The sequence below is a fragment of the Theropithecus gelada genome, chromosome 11 (genome assembly GCF_003255815.1).
Source record: "Theropithecus gelada isolate Dixy chromosome 11, Tgel_1.0, whole genome shotgun sequence".
In the NCBI taxonomy this organism is placed as follows: Eukaryota; Metazoa; Chordata; class Mammalia; order Primates; family Cercopithecidae; genus Theropithecus; species Theropithecus gelada.
In genome coordinates, this window is record NC_037679.1 from 5,327,801 (window position 1) to 5,351,136 (window position 23,336).

At 38.7% G+C, this 23,336-nt stretch overlaps 1 protein-coding gene across 6 annotated transcripts in view; it reads right to left on the minus strand.

The window, feature by feature from the left end:
* SLC38A1 (solute carrier family 38 member 1) overlaps nt 1-23,336 on the minus strand; it is an 87,056-nt gene that overhangs the window by 24,673 nt on the left and 39,047 nt on the right. For all 6 annotated transcript variants that reach the window (XM_025401127.1, XM_025401126.1, XM_025401128.1 and 3 more), the window contains 4 exons: nt 22,445-22,520; nt 22,038-22,153; nt 1,626-1,699; nt 99-191 (listed from right to left, as the gene is read on the minus strand). In XM_025401127.1, the coding sequence (XP_025256912.1) occupies nt 99-191; nt 1,626-1,699; nt 22,038-22,153; nt 22,445-22,520 (359 nt within the window). The remainder of the gene's footprint in view (nt 1-98; nt 192-1,625; nt 1,700-22,037; nt 22,154-22,444; nt 22,521-23,336) is intronic.

Here is a 23,336-nt window from a genome sequence, read left to right on the forward strand (position 1 = left end):
TGAGGATGATAACTGCTTGAATTATGTTAAAATTCATGCGGCCGCTTAGCCACCAGAATTAGTTTCAAGTTATGTATAGAAAAGCATGTTCTTTTTACCTCCAGTGTTCTGTAGAGAGGTGGCTCCAAAGATTACGAACTTCCCGGTGGTGCCAAAGACTTGTTCCCCGAGCTTTTCATATACCATGCAGCCTATTTAAAAATCAAATTTGAGAACACAAGAAATGACAGGGTTCAGAAAGTTAAAATAGTCAAGATTTTGTCATTCTACTGACAGTTCCCCAAGTTACTGTGTGCCTTTCTCAAACTCACACAAATAGTCATTTTGGCTTTGCAGGGTTTAAGGTATCCTCATTACAAAACAAGCTCTTGACATTTTAAAATGTGAGACGCAACCATCATTTCTCCTTTTTCAAGTTGGCTACCAGAGCATTACAATTAACCTATTAGGTCATAAGGCTTATTTTTAACTACCTCTACCTTACAAAGGGGAAATTCCTTCTGTGATCTTTGTCTTCAGGTCTGGTACATACCATTAAAACACATATTTGATTTAAAAAGATCCTAATAGTTGAAACAAAAGATTCCTTTTGAATTAATGACTGATTAGGCTAATAAGGAATTATCTTAATAACATCCCATCAATGCCTCAGTGTTCTAAATGTAATAACAAGCTTAGACACATTTTAATAACCATTACATACAAAATCTAATCATTCATAAAATGCAGTTCAAATACGTGCAACTCATAAAAGAGAGTGGAAGACTAATCTGTCAAAAGCATAATTTGTCTGTAGCAAAATTTGAAAATGTTCAACTAGCTCATCTCAATAAATACTAAAATTCTAAAGTATTCACTTTTTAAAAAGTGTTTTATTTCTTTATAACTGTTCAGTTCATATTTTCAAAAGGTTCATGGAGAGCAATATGGGGCAGGCTATAATTAAACCTTTGTTTAATTTCTCATAAGACTGGTGTTTAAACTAGACAATGGTTAGCTCCTCAATTTGTTATAAAATGTTCCAGTTAAATGGAGTCATGTATATATAATAATAGCTGGCCAGTGTGGTTTTAGCTAATGTAAAAGTCAAAGAATTACAAACATAATTCAGTGTCCCAGAAATAGAAAAGAAACACTTCAGGTATTACACTGCCCAGAGTACTTGAAGTCTCTTCATAGCTTGCTCACTCCCACATTGCCTCAGGAGTAAAATTTTCTGCTTGGAATATGCACAAGAGAATGAAAGGTCTGCTTACTTTTAAAACCTTGGAAGCTATAATATAAAAACATGGAATCTTTGTTCTGGATTTATAAAGACCTAAGGAAAAACTGAAGCTTTTAAAATGAAGTCATTTTAAACTAGAAAAACAGGTATATAATTGAGGGTTCACTTTTTAAGTGACAACATTATTTCCTCATTGTCCATGACAATTTAATTTATATTTTGCTGCAACTGTTTGTCTAGATAAATACTCCCATAGGTCTTCTAATCACTCTAGGTCAAAGTAGTCGTTCTTTTTAATAATCAAATTGCTGTACAGAGAGAGAAGATAATTTGCTCCATAATGTCACCATAAAAATAATTCACCCTGGTTTTAACAAAATCAAACATGTCCTCAGCTTACCTGTTTCTTTTGAACAGATCAGTAGGAGGTTTATTGAATATATAGACAGCAATGTCACTGAAGTCAAAAGAACCCTAAGGCAAAGAAAATAAATCTTGTTGTAATAACTAGAAAAGAACATATTCTGACATTACAGTTTAGAAGGGCAAAGATTTATTTGTACGGTTAACACAATTTGTTAATAGTATCCAAATTTTGGAACCTATTAGTCATCCCTGTTTTAAAATCCTCAATAAAAATGTCCTACCAAATAAAGAAGTGCTCATTAGAATCTGAGTAACAGTTCAAATTCTTCATGTAATTCAAAGCCCAAACAGCTCTCTGGGAGCATTTCAGTTGAGATGACTTTAAAACAACATTATGAAAGAAAGCTTTTGTAGTCTATGTTGCACTCTCTGTTACATCCGGGTGAGAAAGTGTGAGAATGGGGGGTGTGAGGAGCAAAGGGAAAGGCTGGCAGTGACCTTAGGAGAATGACCACCTGACTTTGGGCAACTTGCTTAACATTTCCCATCTCTGGATTCCTTGCCCATAATATAAAGATACAAGCCAAATGATGTCTAGGGTTCTGTTCATCTATTGCTTCATGGCTATTTTAACATCTATATATTGGGCTAATAATGTAATTTACTTTTTTTGCACCTGGTTCCTCTTAGATGAATAAGCACCCCTTGCTAACTAGTGGGAAAATTCGACAATCAAGTATAATGAAAAGACTTTTTTGAATGATGAACTCATGTTTTTGTTTTAGTATATCTGGCTCATTATCAAACGCTTCTCAAGAAAAAGTGCAGTTAAAATGATGTGGGAGATTATATAGATGATTTCTGAAACATTTGGTTAAAACAGACATGATAATTGAAAATAAAGCCTATTTATTAAAAAAGAAGAAAAAAAATCCAGTCCCCAAATGAAACCACTCACTTCCTGATGTGGGAAAATATATCCCTAGAACAATACATTACTGCAATTGACTCTACGTTTGAGTCATTAAAAGCAATTATTTTTCCACCAAGTGCTGTTGAGAGGCACTTGGCACATCGCGCCGTTCGCTCTGCGTGGGCTGCTTCCACCTGGCCCTTCCCCCTCCCAGCACACCTGTTGAAGGCTGCTCTAGGCCCCAGCTCATATGCCAACCCCTCAGTCGCCTTCCCTGGCCCCAGGCAGAATGACTGCTCCTCAGCTGTCTATGATCCTACTGCGTTTTGTTTCTCCCACATAGGAGGCAGCCATGAGGAGATAAACCGGGTGTACAGAATGGTCAGCAGCAGAACAGATGAACTGCCAGAAACTGGCCAGCAAGCAAATGAGGGGCAGAGCTCAGCAGAGGCAAAACAAACACTAGGAGAAAGAACAAAAGACCTAACACTTTGGGTAAAGGCCCAGCTGATCTGCCAATAAAGGGGAATTTAAGTTAAGATATGATTGGTAAGGAAGTGCATTCAGATCTGGACTTATTTCCCTAAAATCCTTGAGTGAGGAGGCTGATTGATATGGTTTGGGTGTGTCCCCACCCAAATCTCATCTTGAATTGTAGCTCCCATATTTCCCGGTGGAAGATGATTGAATCATCGGGGCAGTTCCCCCATACTGTTCTTGTGGTAGTGAATAAGCTTCACAAGATCTAATGGTTTTTTTTTAATAAGGGGAAACCCCTTTTGCTTGTCTCTCAATTCTCTCTCATCTGTGGGCAAGTAAGATGTGCCGTTAGCCTTCTGCCATAATTGTGAGGCCTGCCCAGCCACGTGGAACTGTGAGTCTGTTAAACTTCTTTTTCTTTATAAATTACCCAGTCTCAGGAATGTCTTTATCAGGAGCATGAAAATTGACTAATACACTGATTAAGAGGGTAGGTCACTTATTATCTCTTCAGGTTGAGGGATGTGAGAAATGGAGAGCAAGCATTTATTAACCAACCCAGTAGTTCTGAGATACATAATGGAACAGGATTTGAGTAAGATACAGGACCTAATTGTGGCATGATTTTTTTTTTCCATCAAGTAAGATAAGCAATATTTATGTCAAAGAAGCAAGCTTTGGGTTTCTTGCAGAGTTCATTTGTGTTTTCAGGGACACAACACTAAGTAGCCACTTCTACATGAACATGTGACAGGCCCTAGAGGATTTCCGTGTGGCACAGAAGAGCGCAGGCTTCCTAGCGGGGATAAAATGAGTGACATCTTAGGATGAGCCAGATGCTATTCGAGAGTGACCATGTGCCCTATTGGGTCTACTCTGCTGGGACCAAAGGTGACCAAAGGGATTTTCCCATGGGCCCAAGGCTAATGTATAAAGAGTATGACCTTGTAGGAACTATCTATGTGCCTAGCAGGAGGGGATAGTTATGAATATTTACCTAATGATTTACAAAAGGCCCTCACCCTGGAGAACTCCATATTTATTAGCAAAAGAAACATTCTAAGGAAACATTTGCTGTGTTCCCTCAGTCAGTAGCCCCGGCAACCACATGGTTCTTGCACATGGCTGTGTCTTAACACAATCTATGTGTTGAATCTCTTTGTAGATGATGCTTGTGGCATCTGGCCCTTTAAGCACCATAAACTGCTGTACCCCCTTTTCAAGTGGGAGAAAAGTATTGATTAGGGAAGAGTTTAGTAGTGTTCACTTATCTTCCTCACCCCACTTAAACACAACAGAATGAGGTGCTCCCACAGTGATGCAAACAACCCCCTCCCATGTTTAAGAGACATAACATTGCACCTCAGAGTACTCAGAGTCTGACAGTTTTGCCTTTAACTGTCTGATCTGCAAAGACTCTCTTCTTAGTCCTTTCCCAAATGTAGATCTTCTCTTCAAAGACTGAAAACTACTATAAAGCAAAACCCCCTTTTCTATCAGATCACTAAGAGGCAAAGTGTAAAAGTAAAATTCTAAGAATACTTTAGCCTATACCAGAATCTGGCATTAATAGGATTAAAATTTAGAAAGTTTGCCTCCTTGTTCAGATTCTTAGAAAGAAGGACTATATTGTCTAGTTGACTCTAATAGATCCTAGAAAGGGTTAGAAAAATCAAATCATAGATGTCTTGAGACACAGAAACCATGACACCTAAGAGAAAGACGAAAGAGGAATAACTGGACAGAACGTATTGACTTGTTTGAACACTTCTGTTTAGAGCATGATTATGCCCCTAATTGTCCAGGTAGATATCTGTACATATAATTATGATATCCTGGAAGAGAAACACATGCTGAGATTCCTGTGCTAACATAGAGGAACACAAGTGATTCCTTTTAAAAATTTCATCTGGATGTAATTTAAGCTTCAACATTGTTAACCACCGACCACAAGTATTAATATGGCTGGGACAAAAATCGGTTGCTAAAAAAGGTGTACTTACATGGGGACTACAGCTCAGTGATTGATAATAGGGCTGCCAAGGTGTTGATATTTCAGACTTATGTTCATTTTTGAGGGGAAGATCTAGAGCATGTAACTGTACATGGGTCATGGGGAAGGGGTGGCAAGACAGTTAGAATTGCGAAGAATGTGGTCAGGAACCTTCAAGAGTCTTTGTGTCAGCAACATTATGAAAGATGTGGTGCAGGACATTCTAGTAGATTTTTGAGTCTCCTGAGAAGAAACTTAGAATTTTAGACTCCTAAAGCAGGGAGAGACTTTCAGAGAGGACCTAGTCCGGCACAGCGTTTTCACCCAGGACAGGAAACCCTTATACTCCATGCCAGCACACAGGCATCCAGGTCTACAAAGTGTCTTTTAAAAGGAGACGTATTATGCAACCCACTCTGTTTCTGAAAAGTTCTGTGCCTGGAACTGAGGCTCAGCTGAAATCACTGTTGCTGCTTCTATCCTTGGGTCCTCATTTTACCTTCTGGACCTATTTGAATCTACTTGAAATTTAACACCTCTCCTACCTAACAGTCCTGAGGGTGCTCATTTTAAGATTGTGCTCTTTAACTCAAACATCCTTAATTCTTTGAACTGTTCATCTTGTGATGAAGTGTTTGGGCTGTTTACATCTCAGCGATGGTCCAGTTCCTCAACCATCCTTTCTAAAGGCTATGTGCTGAGATGGACACAATGCTATAACATCAGATTTGGTCCAAACAGTGCAAAGCATGATAGGATTTTTAAATTCTTCGAGTCGGACATCTTTCTTCTTTCAAGATGATCTATTTTGGAATTCATTTTTATGGCAACCACACACTTTTCATTCTTTTTGAGCTTCTGGTGTGAATGCTACTAGACTGTCTTCCTAATTCTATCTTGTGTACTTTTTTTGTTTGTTTTTGAAGCTAAGTGCAAGACCTATATTTGTTTCCATTACATTTTATCTTTCAAGTCTCATGATCTCTTCTTAAATTGTTGATCCTTTTTACTTATATATTAATCACTGCATCTAACTTCATATCTTAAGTGTACCTTCATCCAAGTCACTGGCATCAACTTTGAATAGAACAAGACCATCTGGAAATGGCCCATTGTCCAGTCAACTGCTTGAAGCCTGGAAGTCGACCTTATCTCTTACCCATTCCCTCATCCTTTATATCTAGTCATTGGCAAGTGCCCTATCATTTCTACCTCCAAAATTTATCCCAAATCCACAGGCATTTTGTTCACATCTCCACTCTAGTGTGAGCCATCATCTTTAATTTCTGGATAACTGTGATCATCTTTACTTGTCTCCCTTTACTTGTCTCCTCACATCCATCTTCCACCCAGCAGCCAGAGTAATCTTTTTATTTTATTGTGTTATTATGTGTCTCCATCACTAGACTGTAAGACAGACCATGACAGTTTAATTCACCTATTTACCTATTTACATTCAACATCAAACACACACATAACAGAGTCTTCACTGAGAATCAGTGAATTTACAAACATTAGAACCTCACTGGCAAGTTATGTGAGACTATGCCAAATATCTTAACTAAAATCAAGTCTCCCTCTATTAAGATAGTTCTGTGATCTACTTAGCTCACCTTATCTCAAAAGATGATATTAGTTTAGTGACTATTTAGAAAAACTCTGTTGGTCTCTACAGAGCAATCTTTTCTTCAGTCGTTGCACATAAACAAGCCATTTAATAATTTTCTCTACACTATTTCTTGGCATCTACTTTTTGCCATTTTTGAAAGTTGGGATTAAATTAGCCTATTTCTAATCCTCTGGGGATACTCTTGCTTTCTATGATTTTTAAAAAGATTTCTGATAGTGTCTTAGACAAAGTGGCATGAGGAAAAAAAGAAAAAGACTTCTGACAGTGGTCCTAGATGTATTTACTCTTTTTGCTGCAAGAAAATTTTGACTCATCTTTTAAGCAACGAACATCTAAACATCTATTGAAAAAACGTTATTTATCAATGTTTTGAATCATATTAACAGAATTGTAATTACTTGGTCTTCCATAATTTACCCAAAGATTGTATGAATAATGTTGTTAGTATTTTCATATTTAAAAGTACCATGTGCTAATAAAGTGGAAAGCTATGACAACAAATAAAACCAAAACATTTAATGTGATTGCAATGTTTTATACCGTGATTGTGGTGGTGATTTCACAACTGTATTTGGGTAAACTTAACAAATCTCACCCTTTAAATTGGGGAATTTTATTGTATATAAAGTATATCCCCAAACAAACAAACAAAAAATCAACCAACAAACAAAAACCAACCTCAGGACACTTTAAGGGAGACAGGGAGACAAGACTGTATTTTAAAAGCCTAGCTACACAGCAACAAATCATATGACATCCTCCCAACACAGCATCAGAGCCTTTGGTAGGGGTGGAGGTAAAGGAGCCGTCACTGCTTCAGATCCAGAAATAGCTCAGGATGGGGGTGTTTGGGGCTGCTGTGCAGCTGAGTGCTTTCAACTCCTCCAGGACCCATTCCTCCCCCAAAGAAGAGGGAACCGTTACCAGCAGCCCTTCCTAGCATGACTCTCCCTTGCAAAGTTGAAAGCAGCTATTCTCAAACTTTAACGTGTGTGCGAATTAGGATCTTGTTAAAATGGATCAAGTCATGGGTCAGGACCTGAGATTCAGCATTTCTAACAAGCTGCCAGATGCTGCTGCTGCTACTGGTCCATGGACCTCCCTGGAAGCAGCAAGGCTGAAAGCGCTGAGTTCTGGCCATGTGGCGTATACATCCCAGTTCTTTCTGTTTCTCAGTCCACTGTGCTGTGTGCATCATCTGCCACACTGTCTGTGGTGAGGTGCTGTGCCAACACTGCAGCTCAGTTACCTGTAAACACAGACCCCACAGCTACCCAGGTAAGGTGGCTGTGAAGAAATCACTTACAGCTGAATCATTCTCATTGCTGTGCAATGCTGACTAGCTTCCAGTATGAAAAGTAAGGTCTCGTCTACTTCGTTTGGCTGACTTCCTCAAGCATTACTTTTTTTTTCCCCCTTAAGACAGAGTCTCGCTCTGTCACCCAGGCTGGAGTGCAGTGGTGCAATATTGGCTCACTGCAACCTCTGCCTCCCAGGTTCAAGCAATTCTTCCTCAGTCTCCTGAGTAGCTGGGATTACAGGTACGTGCCACCACACCCGGCTAATTTTTGTATTTTTTTAGTAGAGACGGGTTTCACCATATTGGCCAGGATGATCTCGAACTCCTGACCTCAGGTGATCCGCCCACCTCAAGCATTATTTGCTTCAGCAGGAAATATATTTAAATATTATTTTCAACCTCCCCTCCCCCATGTTTCACTCCTTCCAAAAGGGATCTGAGGCTTACTAAAATATGTAATTCTTCCTCTTCTAAATTCAGCTAGAAGCATAAAACTTTTACTATCCTCAATTAAACAAGCAGGCTAGTACATATAAAAACTCCTTGAGCTGGGGTAAAAGTGGTCTTTATTACTAGTCCTCCTTTGATCTATCACTGTCTTCTATTAACCCACAGCCCTCAATCCAAAACTTTCAGACATGCTGCTGGTTGAGGCGGAGTATTTACAAGGAAAAATTTAGAATCCAGGACAAGGAACTTAGACAAACCATAGGAAATGCATCAGTTCTGGGCTAGTTTAACTATCTTTCTCCACTCCTCTCTGCTGTTGCTGGCCTCTCCCTCACCCTCTTCTACCTCTTACTTCCTGTCTACCTTTCTCAAGGGTCTCAACCCTCCTGCATCTTCACCCTGCACTTTCCTGTTCATCTTTCAACTCCACCAACTCTCCCTGCTTCTCCATCCCACCCCCAGTTATTCTAGGGGAAATACCTGTATAAAGATTTGAAAACACTGTTGAAGAGACTAGAACACTAGCTGAAAATGATGGAGGGGTTGGACAGTGGGGAGGACCCAACTGAGAATGGAGACCAAGAATTTGGTGTCGCCCTGTCTATGCGGTTGGAAAGCTCAGCTTCAGGGGTTTTCCAGGCCAGTGTGACAGCCAGCCAGTGGAAACAGGAAGTAGGGCATGAGTAGAAGGTTTAAGTGAGGGACCAGAGGCTCTCAGTGAGGCTCAAGGACAGGAATAGTGGTTTCTGGCCCAGGGAAGCAATGCCAATGGGAGACTTAAGGGGTGAGGAAAGAGACACAGAAGAAGAATCCTGGCTGGGCGTGGTGGCTCACACCTGTAATTCCAGAACTTTGGGAGGCCAAGGCGGGTGGATTGCCTGAGCTCAGGAGTTCGCAACCAGCTTGGATAACATGGTGAAACCCCGTATCTACGTATCTACTAAAATGCAAAAAATGAGCCGGGTTTGGCGGCCTGTGCCTGTAGTCCCAGCTACTTGGGAGGCTGAGGCAGGAGAATGGCGTGAACCTGGGAGGCGGAGGTTGCAGTGAGCTGAGATCATGTCACTGCACTGCAGCTTGGGTGACAGAGTGAGACACCATCTCAAAAAAAAAAAAAAAAAATCTTTTGTTTAATGAGAGCTCAGAAGGAAAGAGGCAGGCCCAAAAGCGAAGAGAGAGGGACAAGGTGTTCTGAGTCCCTAAATTCATATGAAAATGTTAAATAGTTTGAAAAATTCAAAAGGATCTTTTATATGAAAATGGGTTTTGTCAAGCTCTTTAATTTACCTTAAGGTGTTCAATATAATTAATAAAACACTTTACTGATCATTAATAATATCAAATGTTGGGGTATTCACTATATGTCAGGCCCATTCTATGCACTTTTTAAAATGCTTCACTTATGAGTAGTACTATTACTATCCTTATTTTACAGATAAGGTAAATAAGGTAACCAGGGAGGTTACATATTTTGTCTAAGGTCACACAGCTAGTGTCAGAGCACTCAAACCCTGGTAGTATGACTCCAAAGTCCCTACCCATCATGTTGCATTGTCTGTTAAAGTCAAACATCCAGAGAGGAATAACACTGTAAAAAATAAGACCTAAGCACAAAACAAAAATCTTAGAATGAAATACGTTGAAATGTTAATAGAGCTTGTCTAAGGTGAGCCTGAACACCCTGAACAGAGAGACTTTGAGTGATTTCTTTATACTTTATTTCATTTATTTTATGCATTTTCAAAATGGTTTAATGATTATCTTAGTTTTACAATAAAAATATAAAGAACTTCTCAAGTGATCGTATTATTATTTTAACCCGTTTTTAGGGGAGAGTTGCATTTGGTTAAGTCCCAAGATCATTAATATAGTCCCTGTTTGATTAAGATCACAAAACACTTGCAGAAAAGAGTAGAAACTATAATTATTCAGTCCCAAAGTGGACTTCTTAGTCACTAAATTCTGATCAAATTTCAAAATTCTGAGGGTCAGAAGACCAGCACACAGTGACCTTGTAGCATGTGATCGTGTATAATGCTTACAAATTAGATTAGGGAATTAAATGGGTGGTTTTAAAAGGCCAGGCAGGAAACAGGTGGAGACCAATTATTTGTACAGTTCATTCCATTTCTCTCCTTGTAGGTAAATCTAAGTTTTGTGGCGCAAAGCTTCTCTTAAACTAACCTCACTGTCAGTTAGGTATTTTGTTTTGTCTAGAAAAAGAAATATGCATTGCTGATGGCCAATTCAAATAGTATCTACTATAATCCTAAAAAGAAAGAGGAATCTAAAAGAAGTATGCTGGTAAAAATAGAATTTTAGTTTAGTTGGTTCTTTGTAAAAAAGTTAAAGAGAGCTCTGAGCTTAAATGAGGATGTTGTACCAGTAAGAAAGAGAGCCATGTACCACCACCACTTCCTGTTTTTAACCTACAGTGGGTAGAGAGTTGTGGGTTTTGTGGGTGCTCCATTTATAACTCTTGACACTTTTGATGTGTCCTCGTTCCTCTTTTCCCATTCCACAAGGACAAGTCGTTTCCCTTCTCCTCAAACCTAAATCCTTACTCTTTATCATACTCTAAAGACGTTAACTCTTGAGTGACAGAAAAACCCCATGTGACTTTAAATAAAGGAATATACTGTTCTCGATGGGACTTTTGTTCCAGTAGAAAGGTGGATTGGGGGCTTCGTTCATATTTTCCCTTTCTGCTTTTGTGGTAACAAAGCACATTTAAGGAGAAACAGGAGGCTTAAGAGGAGCACCCAATAGACTTGTTGCTCTTCTCCCCACAGATATCAGTCATCTTGGGCAAGTTACTCAGCCTCTCTGTTAATTTTAGTTTTGTAATCGCCCAATGGGTTCACCTTGGCCGCTGCCTAGACAGAACCAATTTATCGAGAGAGGGGAATTGCAATGGAGAAAGAGTAATTCACACAGAGCCGGCTGTGCGGGAGACTGGAGTTTTATTGTTACTCAAATCAGTCTCCCAGAGCATTCGCAGATCAGAGTTCTTAAAGATAATTTGGCGGCTAGGGGCTTGGGAAGTGGGGAGTGATGATTGGTTAGGTTGGATGTGAAATCATAGGGGGTTGAAGGGAAATTTTCTTGCTGTCTTCTGTTCCTAGGTGCGGTGGCAGAACTGGTTGGGCCGGATTACCAGTCTGGGTGGTGTCAGCTGATCCACTGAGCACAGCTCTGCAAAATCTCTCAAGCACTGAGCTTAGGTTTCACAATAGTGATGGTACCCCCAGAAGCAATTTGGGGCGGTTCAGACTCTTGGAGCCAGAGGCTGCATGACTCCTAAACTGTAATTTCTAACCTTGTAGTTAATTTGTTAGTCCTGCAAAGGCAGACTGGACCCCAGGCAAGAGGGGGGTCTTTTTGGAAAAGGGCTGTTACCAATTTTGTTTCAGAGTCAAGCCATGAACTGAATTCCTTCCCAAAGTTAGTTCGGCCTATGCCCAGGAATGAACAGGGACAGCTTAAGGGTTAAAGCAAGATAGAGTCGGTTAGGTCTGATTTCTTTCACTGTCATAATTTCCTCAGTTATGATTTTGCAAAGGCGGTTTCAGTTTCTTTATCTATAAAATGGGGGTGATTAACAGGGTTGTTATAAAGATCTGATGGAACAATGTACACTTTATAACTATCTTTTCTTTTTTAAAGTCCTTTATAAAATTTAAAGTCATCAATCTTACCTAGCCAGCCACACAAAAGGAGGCTGCGGGTGACTTTGGTCTGCAGGCTGTCCCTTGCTGACCCCTGATATAGATGTAGATCTTTGATATCATGTGCCTGACATAAGGTAAAGTCTGTGGCCAGAGAACAAAGCAAAACTAACTGGCCCACAAAGGAGCAGTTTTCCAATTAAACCAACTACCACTCCGTGAGTAATAAAAGTTCAAGCTAACCTTGAAAATCCAACTCTGTGCACCATACTTAACCTGCTCTACTGTGCTAACACACACCTGGCCTACTGTAAACCAGACGAGTGAAGGCATTCTACAAATCATGAGGTGAATAATGCTGTCAAACCATAGCCAATATAGTTAAGTTGTCTGTTGCAGGCTAAGAAAAATACACTGTACCAAAACAGAGGTCACACTGTTGTCCCTGGATAGGACCAAGGCACCTGATGCAACTCAGCATAAATAGGATTGAGTGAACTCAGGGTGTACTCTCTTGTGCGTGCACATGTGTGCGTGCACACACACACACACACCCCTACTTTTCTGGGGCCAAGAGAATTGAATTCTTGGAAGCCCTTTATCCGATGCATCACAGATGACTCATAAAATAGCAATAGCTGCTCAACTTCTAAAAACAATGGGTGGGACTCATCTCCTACGCATCTACGCATGCCAACTATTTCTGTTTACAAAATAGGCACTCATTGTTAGCGCAACACTAACCACTTTCCCATTTCCCTATTTCTGAAAAGCTTCTTAATCCAGTGGATTTCAATAGAGTTCAATGGCACTGCCACTGTCCCTTTTCCATTATTTCAAATGTTGGCAAGCCTGAATGTGCCATTTCTCCCTCTCCCGGGTTATTACTCCCAAACAACAGACTCTGAGGCCAATGATTTTTGTTGCCAGGCAAAGGACAATTTTCTCTTCAAATCATTTCTAAGGAACCGTGACTATAACTCAAAGAATTCTAAAAACAAGAAACTGATTGGCAAGAGGAAAGATGAATGTGACTAGCCCCGTGGACCTCCTAGGATCATCCGGAAGAGCAGGGTTTCCTTATTGACTTCCTCTTAACTGCTCTGTCTTTAGATCACAAGGTCTGGTTTGGTATTTCCTAAGGAGGCAAAGAACTGCTCACTTAGGAATGCACAGAGGAGAGTACTTACCATTTATAAGGAATAACTTGATAAATAGCACACAGACCATCTTCGTTGCCACTGAGAGCAAAATTATTATCTTGGTAGGTGTCGTTCAAACTGTTTGGCATATGTATAAAGTAATAAAGCAATGATAGCTTAAGAATAGGCCCAGTTTGTATAAAGGTATGCTGCAATCTCACTGCAACTTAGTAGAATTTGCTGAAAAATATTTAGAGACATCAGAAAGTGATGCTGGTGCAGTTGGTTAAGAATATGATTCTTCTGATAGAATGAGAAGACTGTTTTTTGCGATGGGATAATAAAGATCAAATTCCTATAATATATGAGCAAGGACTTAGGGCATTGTGCTGATGGATCTATAGTTCTAATTCTATTTCTATTTGCTCCTTATGTAGGCTCAATTGTAAAACACTAAATTTAAAGAGAGAAGGAACCTGGTAGTCTGATCTCAGTTTACACAGACCCTTATATTTTTAGACTTATCCGTACTGGAAGGGGTACTTACTAGTTTGTTTGTAAACATGGATCATTGACAATACAATGGTGCATTGTTTTGCTGGTAGGATAATTACAAACGGCCCACAAAGGCAAATATTGAGAGATAGACAGAGAGACAGGGAGGGAGAGAGGGCCAGAGAATTCACCTACAATTAAGTAAACAATCCACCAAAGTGAAGGTAATTGCTGTAACTGACAATGACAATTACTGTCCTTTTCCCAAATAGTAATTTAACAACAAATGCCCTTTTGCAATACCAACCTCAGTATTTCTTAGCAGTCTCAGAACTATTTTGAATTTTCAAATGAAGGAGGCATTCCTAGGAAAGTAGACAATGAGCAGCCAGTCCCATGCTGACTTTGTGATTATTATCAGCACATCTCCACAGCCTACTAAAATGTTGAGGGTGAACTAAATCTTTCAGTTGATGTTTTTCCTCTCTGATAAATTCGTAACAATAATGAGAGCCACTGTTTTGTCCTAAAGCCTTGTTTCTGGTTTTGCAAAATCTAATTCTTACATATCCATTCACTTATTTCAGTAAAACTTTGCTGAGAAGCAGCTACATGCAAACGCTGTTCTAGAACTTGTTAGGGGGAGGAGGATGATTTCAACAAGGAAGAATTTGGCATTAATCCTGCCCTTGTAGGGCTCAGCGTTCAATAGGGAAGGTAAAATGTATGCCTAAATAATGGAAGTGATACTTACCATTAGAAAAATACAAATTACACTGAAAAGGAAAGGAAGAGAGACCTCCCTTCCACCTGGGAGGATCAGACAACCAGTTTTGGAGGAGATAACATCCGATCTAGGTCTTCCAGGACCATGAGGATTCAGAAGACAGAAATGAGATAGGGTAGGGGTGGGCTGGTGGAAAGACCGAAGTAAGGGTTTCAAGGCAGGCAGCCTGTACAGAAAAAGGAAGGTTAGTGTGGCAGAAGCCGAGGTCATCTGAAGGGAGAAGAGATTGAAAATACAGTCTGGAACAAGTGGCACAGCATTGACAGAGTCCTCATTCTAGCTTCATGGGCTAACTATCTACATCAAAAATATATTTTCTCTCTCAAGTTTTTAGTAGGTAAGAGGAAAAGGAAAAAATCTTATTGCACTGGTGTTAAGTTCTTCAAAAAACCAATTTTTTTCAACTAGCTTTTTTTCCTCTAAAAGCATGTTAAAAATAAATTTAAAGACTCTAATCTTTCCATCTCCACTCCACCTCTAGACCCTTTCTCACTCTCCAGAAGTAACCACTGTCAACAGTTATCTTGTGTACCTTCCTTCCCCAAATATTCTGGGCAATATAATGTATACATATAAACACACCCTCCTTCTATGCTCACTTCCACCCAATATTCAGTTTGTAATCATGTAATAGTACTATGTTACACGGTATTAATAATACCATGCTACACAGTAACATAGTGTTACACACTATGTCCCCAGTTACAACCTAGGAGATTTTTCCTCACCTGCCCATGTAAGTCTATTTTACTCTTTTAAGTAGTAGTCTAATACTCTATTTTATGAAAGTACCATGATTATTTAACAAGTTTCCTAGGGTTAGACTTGGTATTATTTGATTTTGCTATTACTTGGTGTTTAATTCTGAATTAGAAAATGTTAAGTTACCTCTTTCAGGAGTTCAAGGACTCCTGAAAGCCATGGGAAATCTTAAATTGCACATGCAGGAACTCACATGACAAATATGAAGCAGCTGAGAGATTTATTGGTTTCGCAATATACCTTAGGCATACATTTCACTTGTGAACAGGAACCTGACATTCTCAGTCTACAGTTTGTACACTTGATATTGCCAAGCTGTTTTCATGACAATAAAGGGGGTGGTTATTGGTGGAACACTAGCAAGATAATTCAGGAACACTGGCTGATTTTATAAGGTGACTTTAAAAGTACATTATATTGTAAAATAAAAGGTAAGTACTAACTTGTAAGCATCCATTGATAAGAATAACGTTTTTCTCAAGTTGTAGAGTAATAATGCAACTTTGGTGTCTGAAGAAGGCATCACCAAAGGCGATATGGTGTTTTAGATCGTGCTGGCTTTGCAGTCAAGCAAGTCTGGATGGGATGCTGACTTCCCTGCTTTCTAATGTGTGATCACAGGTAAGCTTTTAAGACTCAGTTACTTTATCTGTAAAATGGGGCTAATACCTACCTCATAATGTTGTTGGTGGGGATTAAGATAGTGTAGCATATATAGATACTGTTCAATAAATGTTAGCCATTATTTAGTGACTACCTAATACTAACTATAATATTTTAACAAATACCTACAGTGTGTACTATGCACCACACTCTACTATCACTCTCTCCATCTCTCTTTCTCTCTCACATTCACACACACACACACACACACACACACACACACACACCCCACACACATTTATTCCTCCTAGCAGCTTTATGCCTTGGTACTAATAAAAGTCTTCTTGCATACCACTTTTCAAAGTCTGTTTTTAGACAAATTATCTTTTTCATTCCCACAACCACAGCACAAATGAGTTGGAAAATGGAAAACAAGAATCCAAAAGGTCTGGTATTATAATCAACCAAATAAAATTTAAACTATTGTTTTACACACATTGTACTTTTGTTTCACAATTAACATTTCAAAGAGATTGTTCACAAAGTCAGTGTTAATAATAAACTGATATCTCAGAAGTGTCGTGAATTCTACTTTCGTTTTTCATGGTTTTCAACTTAAGGTCTACATTATTAAAATAAAAAAATAATAATACATGCTAAGAAGTTATAGAAAAATAAAAAGCATTTATTGCTTTATCAGATTCTGTGTAGTGTAATAAACGTCACACTTACCTAGTACTATGAGATGTGTTCTAGAGATTAATTTCCTATAAAATGTATGCCTTTAATAGAAATCTCTAGAAAATGTAACAAAATGTAACAAAACAAAACCTACCATTCTTCCATGTCAATATTGATTTTTAATCCCTACTTCTGCTATGATGGAGTTATGGGTAAGACTCAGATAAAGAGGAAGTTACGGTGGCAGGAAATTCCTTTAGCATCTATTGCCTTTTATTTGGGTCCTCACTCCTAGGAAAACAGCTCAATAGGTACTGTTTACCCTGAGGTACTTGTGCCTCAGTACATCCCTGACTGGCAGCCTCAGGGTCCAGCCCCACTTGGTTCCCCATAGAGGGTATATACCTGCAGAGCTATGATAAATTGAGAGTCCTCACCAGCATCCTCAGAATTCAGAAAAATGCAAAATCCAGCACCACTTTTACAACAGGACAGGACTCACTGAATCTAACTGAATTAGAGTGTGTTAAACAGGGATGACAGCCATTATGGATAGGTCTTAAAAAAAATGAGCCGCAGACTCATCCAAGAAAAAGAAATCGCACCAACAAGTTTCCAGATGACTGCAGAGAAGGCTCCACACCCAGCCTCAGGGAGACACCAAGGAGCCTTCCCAGCTGCTGGTCCAAAGAAGCCTGGACAGTCTTGGACTCCTTTCCTGTGTTGGCCAATGTGAGTCTGGAATGGATCCCTGTACCAGATGAAATATCTTGATCCTGCCAACTGCTTCTTGGCTTTGAGCAGCTGTAGGAGCAGCTGGTTTTACAACAGTCACAGAGTGAGTCCTTGTCCTGAGGTAGAAGAGTTCTAAGTTTAGTGAGAAACTTAAAGTTTGAGTCTCTGTACAACTACCTTCATGAGATTTAGCCTGAAGACTTGGTGTGTTGCGCTTGTTATCCATGCATCTTACAAATAACTAAATGGTCTATAAGAGTTTCATCCAGGAAACATCTTCCTTCAACTACAAAAGCAAATTTTTACAATTCCCCACTTTAATCAGACACTAAAGTGTCATGAGATAGGGGATCAATTATCCCTCAGCCAGTATAGTTAAAAATCAATTGAATTCTAGGAATAGTAGATTGAATACAAGAACTTACTCCCTCTCCCTTGATATCCAGTAAAAAGATTTTTTAAGGCATAAAGCTGCTAGGATAAAACATGACAGTAGACAATAATGAAATTTTGAAAGCTGGAAAGCAGAAAGACCTGAACATAAATTGGCAGTGGAAAAAGCCAAGACCAACTCAGTTTACCTCTCAGAATCTCTAAAAGGCACTGCTGGCATGATTGAAAGTTGAGGATAATGAAAGGGGTGAGCTAAAATAGTGAGGATCTGTTGAACTTTTTTCAAGAAATAGCTAGATTCCCCAGACCAGGTTCTACTCCATAAAGCCGAGTGGTTGGTCCTCTCCCATCTTGACAACAATCTGAATATATGTTCTCTGGAAAGCATACAATATATGTTTCTAGGTGAGAGACAAGGCACAATTTGTGGGGAAGAGGCATACTCTAATGAAAATTGGGAACTGAGTGAACACATGCCTGTTGGGATAATCATTCCAGCCCTTTCCCCCTACTTGGTTCCCAGAAAGATGGTGGTGAGGTCCAGGCCCCCAGAACAGGGGATTGGGAGCTGTTCTCTGGGTGATCTGAACAGCCAAAGAAGAGGGTCCTAGACAAACTGACCCTGGTGGTTCCCAACTAAAGGGCTCGAGAGCATCTTAAATGAAGCTATTGCGAACAAGCCCCACTCATGTGTCCCAGGCTCAAATCAGCCGTGTTTTTCCCCCATTCTTGAAGATAGCAGATAAAGAGGAATTATCTGACATCTCAGCGAAGAGTCTAAGGTGAAAGACCCCAAAACAAACAAAAATCAGCTTGTACCTCAGGGACACAGCAAAATCCAGATTGTGGAAAACTTTACACAAATGGCCCAGTTTCTTAAATAAATGGCACAGAATAGAAGGAGAGAAATGGGAAAATATAAATTAAAAGTCTTAAAACACACATATCAACCAATTGCACTGTATGAACCTTATTTGAGTATTGATTTGAACAACTCAAATGTTTAAAAACATAACATAATCAAAGCAATTTAAATACTGATTGTGTATTCGATGATATTAGGGAACTGTTGTCTACTTGTTTCTAGGTATGACATATTGAGTTAAAAGAGTCCTTATATTTTAGCGATATATACTAAAATATTTAGTGATGAAATAATAAAATAGCTGAGATTTGCTTCAAGACAATCTTGGCGGGGGATTGACTAAAACAACCATCCATAGAAGGAAGCAAACATAAAAATCTTTTTCTACTATTCTCTCTACTTTACATTTTAAATTTTTCATAATGCAGAAAAAAACTATCATTAGAATCCTCAGAGAAGATATTGAAATCATGAAACAGAACCAAAATAATATTAAAAAGAAACATTCTTAGAGTTTTTAAGCTCCTATAAATAAAAAATAGTAACAGAAATAAAACATTCCATAAAGAGGGGAAAAATTGAGGACATATCCCAAAAATTACAGTGAAACATTATAGAAATGAAAATAAAGGAAAGATTAAAAAACTAGAGGGCTAGTCTAGAAGGTCCAAAATCCGGGGGGTAATAGGAATTCATCAACACAAAAATTCCCCAAACTGAAGGCCATGGATTTCCTTCCTTCCTTTCTTCCTTTCTTCCTTCCTTCCTTCCTTCCTTCCTTCCTTCCTTCCTTCCTTCCTTCCTTCCTTCCTTCCTTTCTTCCNCTTCCTTCCTTCCTTCCTTCCTTCCTTCCTTCCTTCCTTCCTTCCTTTCTTCCTTTCTTCCTTTCTTCCTTTCTTCCTTTCTTCCTTTCTTTCTTTCTTTCTTTCTTTCTTTCTTTCTTTCTTTCTTTCTTTCTTTCTTTCTTTCTTTCTTTCTTTCTTTCTTTCTTTTCTTCGGAATCTTGCTCTGTCACCCAGGCTGGAGTGCAGTGGCGCGATCTCGGCTCACTGCAACCTCTGCCTCCTGGGTTCAGGTGATTCTCCTGCCTCAGCCTCCTGAGTAGCTGGGATTACAGGTGCCCATCCCCACGCCCAGCTAATGTTTGTATTTTCAGTAGAGACGGGGTTTCACCATGTTGGCAAGGCTGGCTAGGCTGGTCTCAAACTCCCAGGTGATCCAACCGCCTCAGCCTCCCAAAGCCTTGGAATTACAGGCATGAGCCACTGAGCCCAGCCAAGGCCATGGATATCTAAAAGAAAAGACTGCGCCCAATGCCTGACACAATTGATGAAAACAGGCCCACCTCAAGGCACGTCATGTGAAACTTCAGGATACTGGGAACTAAGAGATTTGACAAGTTTCCCGAAAAAAAAAAAAAAAAAAAAAAAAAAACTAACAGAACTTGGATATATATAAAAGATCAGGAATCAGAAGCATATAGGACTTCACAACAGAAAAAAGCTAGAAGGAAATAGAGCAATGCCTTCAAAATTCTGAAGGAAAATTATTGCTAGTATAAAGTTCAATATCCAACTAAACTACCAATCAAAGGTAAAAGTCGAATAAAAATATTTTTCAGAAATAAAGGTCTAAAAAACTTTATTTTCAGTCACCTTTTCTGAACAATAACAGCACGTAAATAAATCCAGAAAGAAGAATAAATGGAATATAGGAAACAATGGATCTAGCAAAGAAGAGAGGTAGAGGAAATCCCCAGAAGGGTTATCAAGAGAGATTCCAAAAGTAAAGTTACCCTTTATGCCTTGTCTGTGAAGCAGGAAATTAATGATAGCAGCCACTTCATAGAGTTATTGTAAGGATTCTGCATAAAACACTTGGAGTAGTGACTGGCACTACTAGGTACTACTTATATCTCTTGTAGAGATACAAGAGTTACTGTTGTTACAATCATCAAAGAATTGACTTTTTACACTAGGTTAATTTATAACTTGATATAAATTAATTTGATATAAACTTGATATAAATTATAAAGTTGCAATAACTTTAAAAAAAGAAATCAATGTAATACACATTCTGAACTGAACATATTCCCAGCTTTGGAATGACTGAAAATAGTCACAGAACCATAGCGTTTTGGAGGTTGGCCTGGTTCTGAAATTTTTCTTGCACAACTTCCTTGTTTTGAAGAGGAAGGAACTGAAGCTCAGAGTGGCTAAGAAACTTGCTTAAAACTACATGGCCATTTAGAAGAGGAGTTGGGAGTAGCACTCAGGTGTCTCATGTAAATGCACTGAAAACCAGAAGTGTAGCTCCTCAAGCTGTCTACTATACTCAGAGAGTCAGAATTTCACATATACCCCCCAAAATCACCATAGAAATATGTTGTCCAATTCTGCCATATTACCCTAAAACCTGGCACTCAGCTCAAGCAGAAAAACAACTTAGAAAGATGCATTCAGGATGATCAAGAGAGGAGGCTAGAGTTAGGTTCACTGAATTAGGTTGACGATATGGAAGACAATGTATCAAATTCACCATCTTACACAGTCTTTTAATTTTAGAAAGGATGTGTTAGTTTACACACACAAAAATATTAATGCCTAATACAGGGTAACATGGATGGGCATTTCTGTTCCTGGAGTAACGGAATGGGCAGTAATATTCTTTTATCTCGGTTTTTGATGTGTTTTTAAAGGATATCCACACTTTGTAGGATTAGTAACCATTTCAGTCACTGCTTCTAAGGAAATGATGCTCCTGTCAAAAGGACATGGCAACAAGGACTATCTAGCCAGGCCAATGAAGAGCATGAGTTTCAAGTCAGGAAACAAAAGACAAGATCCTGGGAGAAGTGCTTTCTCTCTCACCTCACCACTGACACTCATGTGACATTTGAGAGGGAATCAGGCTGGGCGAGAATTTTCTTAGTACAAATTCTATCATCTCTCTTAATCTTGTTCCCACTAAAAATAAGCCCTCCGTACATTTGCATAAAGTCCCATTCAACAGTTTGAGATAAAGTTATTTAAAAGAAAATTGCCCATTTTGTTTTCATTGAATCTCAGCGGGAAAGTACATGCTAATTTCTCATCTTCAAAACACTGAAAATTTCTATGCTTCTTGAATATTTATTACAAACAAAGTTGTAATTGCCCTTTGATGTAGTACATGCTTCATAGCAATCCAAATGCCAAAGTGGTGACTGGCTGGGGTTAAACACCTCTTAATATTTTAACTGAGATTTAAAGTCACAGGTAGACTCCAAAAATACCAAAAAAAGTTTTTTTCAAATGTTTTAATCCTTTTCACAAATGCTTATTTCAGTATTTTTGATTAATAAAACGATTTTCTCCTTCCTCTTTGTTGTAAGCATTAGGTACATTTTGGAAAATCACTCAAGCAATAAATATCAAAGTATGTACTTGTAACTTAGCCAAGTTAATTAAAAAAACTATTTATAAATATTTCACATTTCTTCTATGTAATAACAGAAACATACAAAAAGTTCAGTTTTAAAATGGAAAGTACCGGCACGTCAGTACTCACAGAAAAAGTAGGATTCCAGTGTTTGCGAGGGCAAAGGCGAGTCCCAAAATCCCACTGCCCATAATGGCGTTGCTTAGGTTAAAAACAGACATGCCTAAAGAGGTTGTACCTGGAATCTGAACAAAGAAACAAACATTGACACTAAGCAAAATAATCCCCAAGAAAGTTCATCAAGCCAAAGCCTTTAAGGCACTCTCAGGAACCAATATGGAAATAAAATTCAAGAAAATCCATTCTTAGTTGTCTAGTTATTTCCTTGAATGGACTTCAAGAGAAAATACATAAGGTATGAGGAATATCCTGGTGAATACAGGTAGTTTTGCTTTTGGTATTATGCTACTTGAATTAAAAAGATTTGTCCCAATTTATATGATTAAAAAAAAATACTTCATTCTAAAGATACTTACATAGTCATCACATTTCTTTTTTTCCAAATGGCTGTTTGTGAGACTTCTTCTACTTTCACGATCAGAAATAAACTTGCTGTAAAGACAGGCGTAATATATTTAACCTTATGATAATGATTTTAAGTTTGACATCTTGACTAAATGATTTATTACTCACCAAAACATACATGAGCAGTTACCAATCAGCTCTCTAAGAGTTTATAGCCCTATTCAAACACCAACTCCTCCCAATTTTTTTTTTTTTTGCCAGTATGGGTTGTCTATATTCTCATTTTACCACATAAACTATAAGTGCCCCAAGGGCAGGCACTTTGCCTCATTCATTTTTATATCCTGCACTCTACCTAGTACAAAACAATGCCAATAACGTGTTCATCTTGAGATGAAATGAAAGACAACCGTAAGTCAAAAACAGCTATACATTTTGAATCATTTTAATAATACATTTAAACACTATATACAACAAATTAATTTTTGTATAGTTTTTTTCTCTAAGTGGAAAATTAGATAATATCAAGACTACTATAAATCTGGTATTTAAAGGGATACTAAAGGCAGGTTTTCTTTTGAGCTCAGGTTCTTGGACTACAAAATCATTAAATAGAAATTCTCTCTCCCTTGCAGAAAAGAAAACAACTGTTTCACCATTAAACATTCCTTCAGCACCTGCTATATGCAAGTCACTGGAACAGGCACTGGGGAGACATGGGGGTATGTAATAAGTGATGCAAACAGGAGGCTATGGGAGTTCAGACTAGGAAATTATGGTGGGGAGGCAGGGCATATGGTCCATGGTGAGGGTCAGAGCCAGGGCTTTAAGAAAACAAAGGACTTAGAACTTGAGTTCAAATCCTCACTATCTCTGAGGGCCTGAGCATGCTACCTTTGTTTC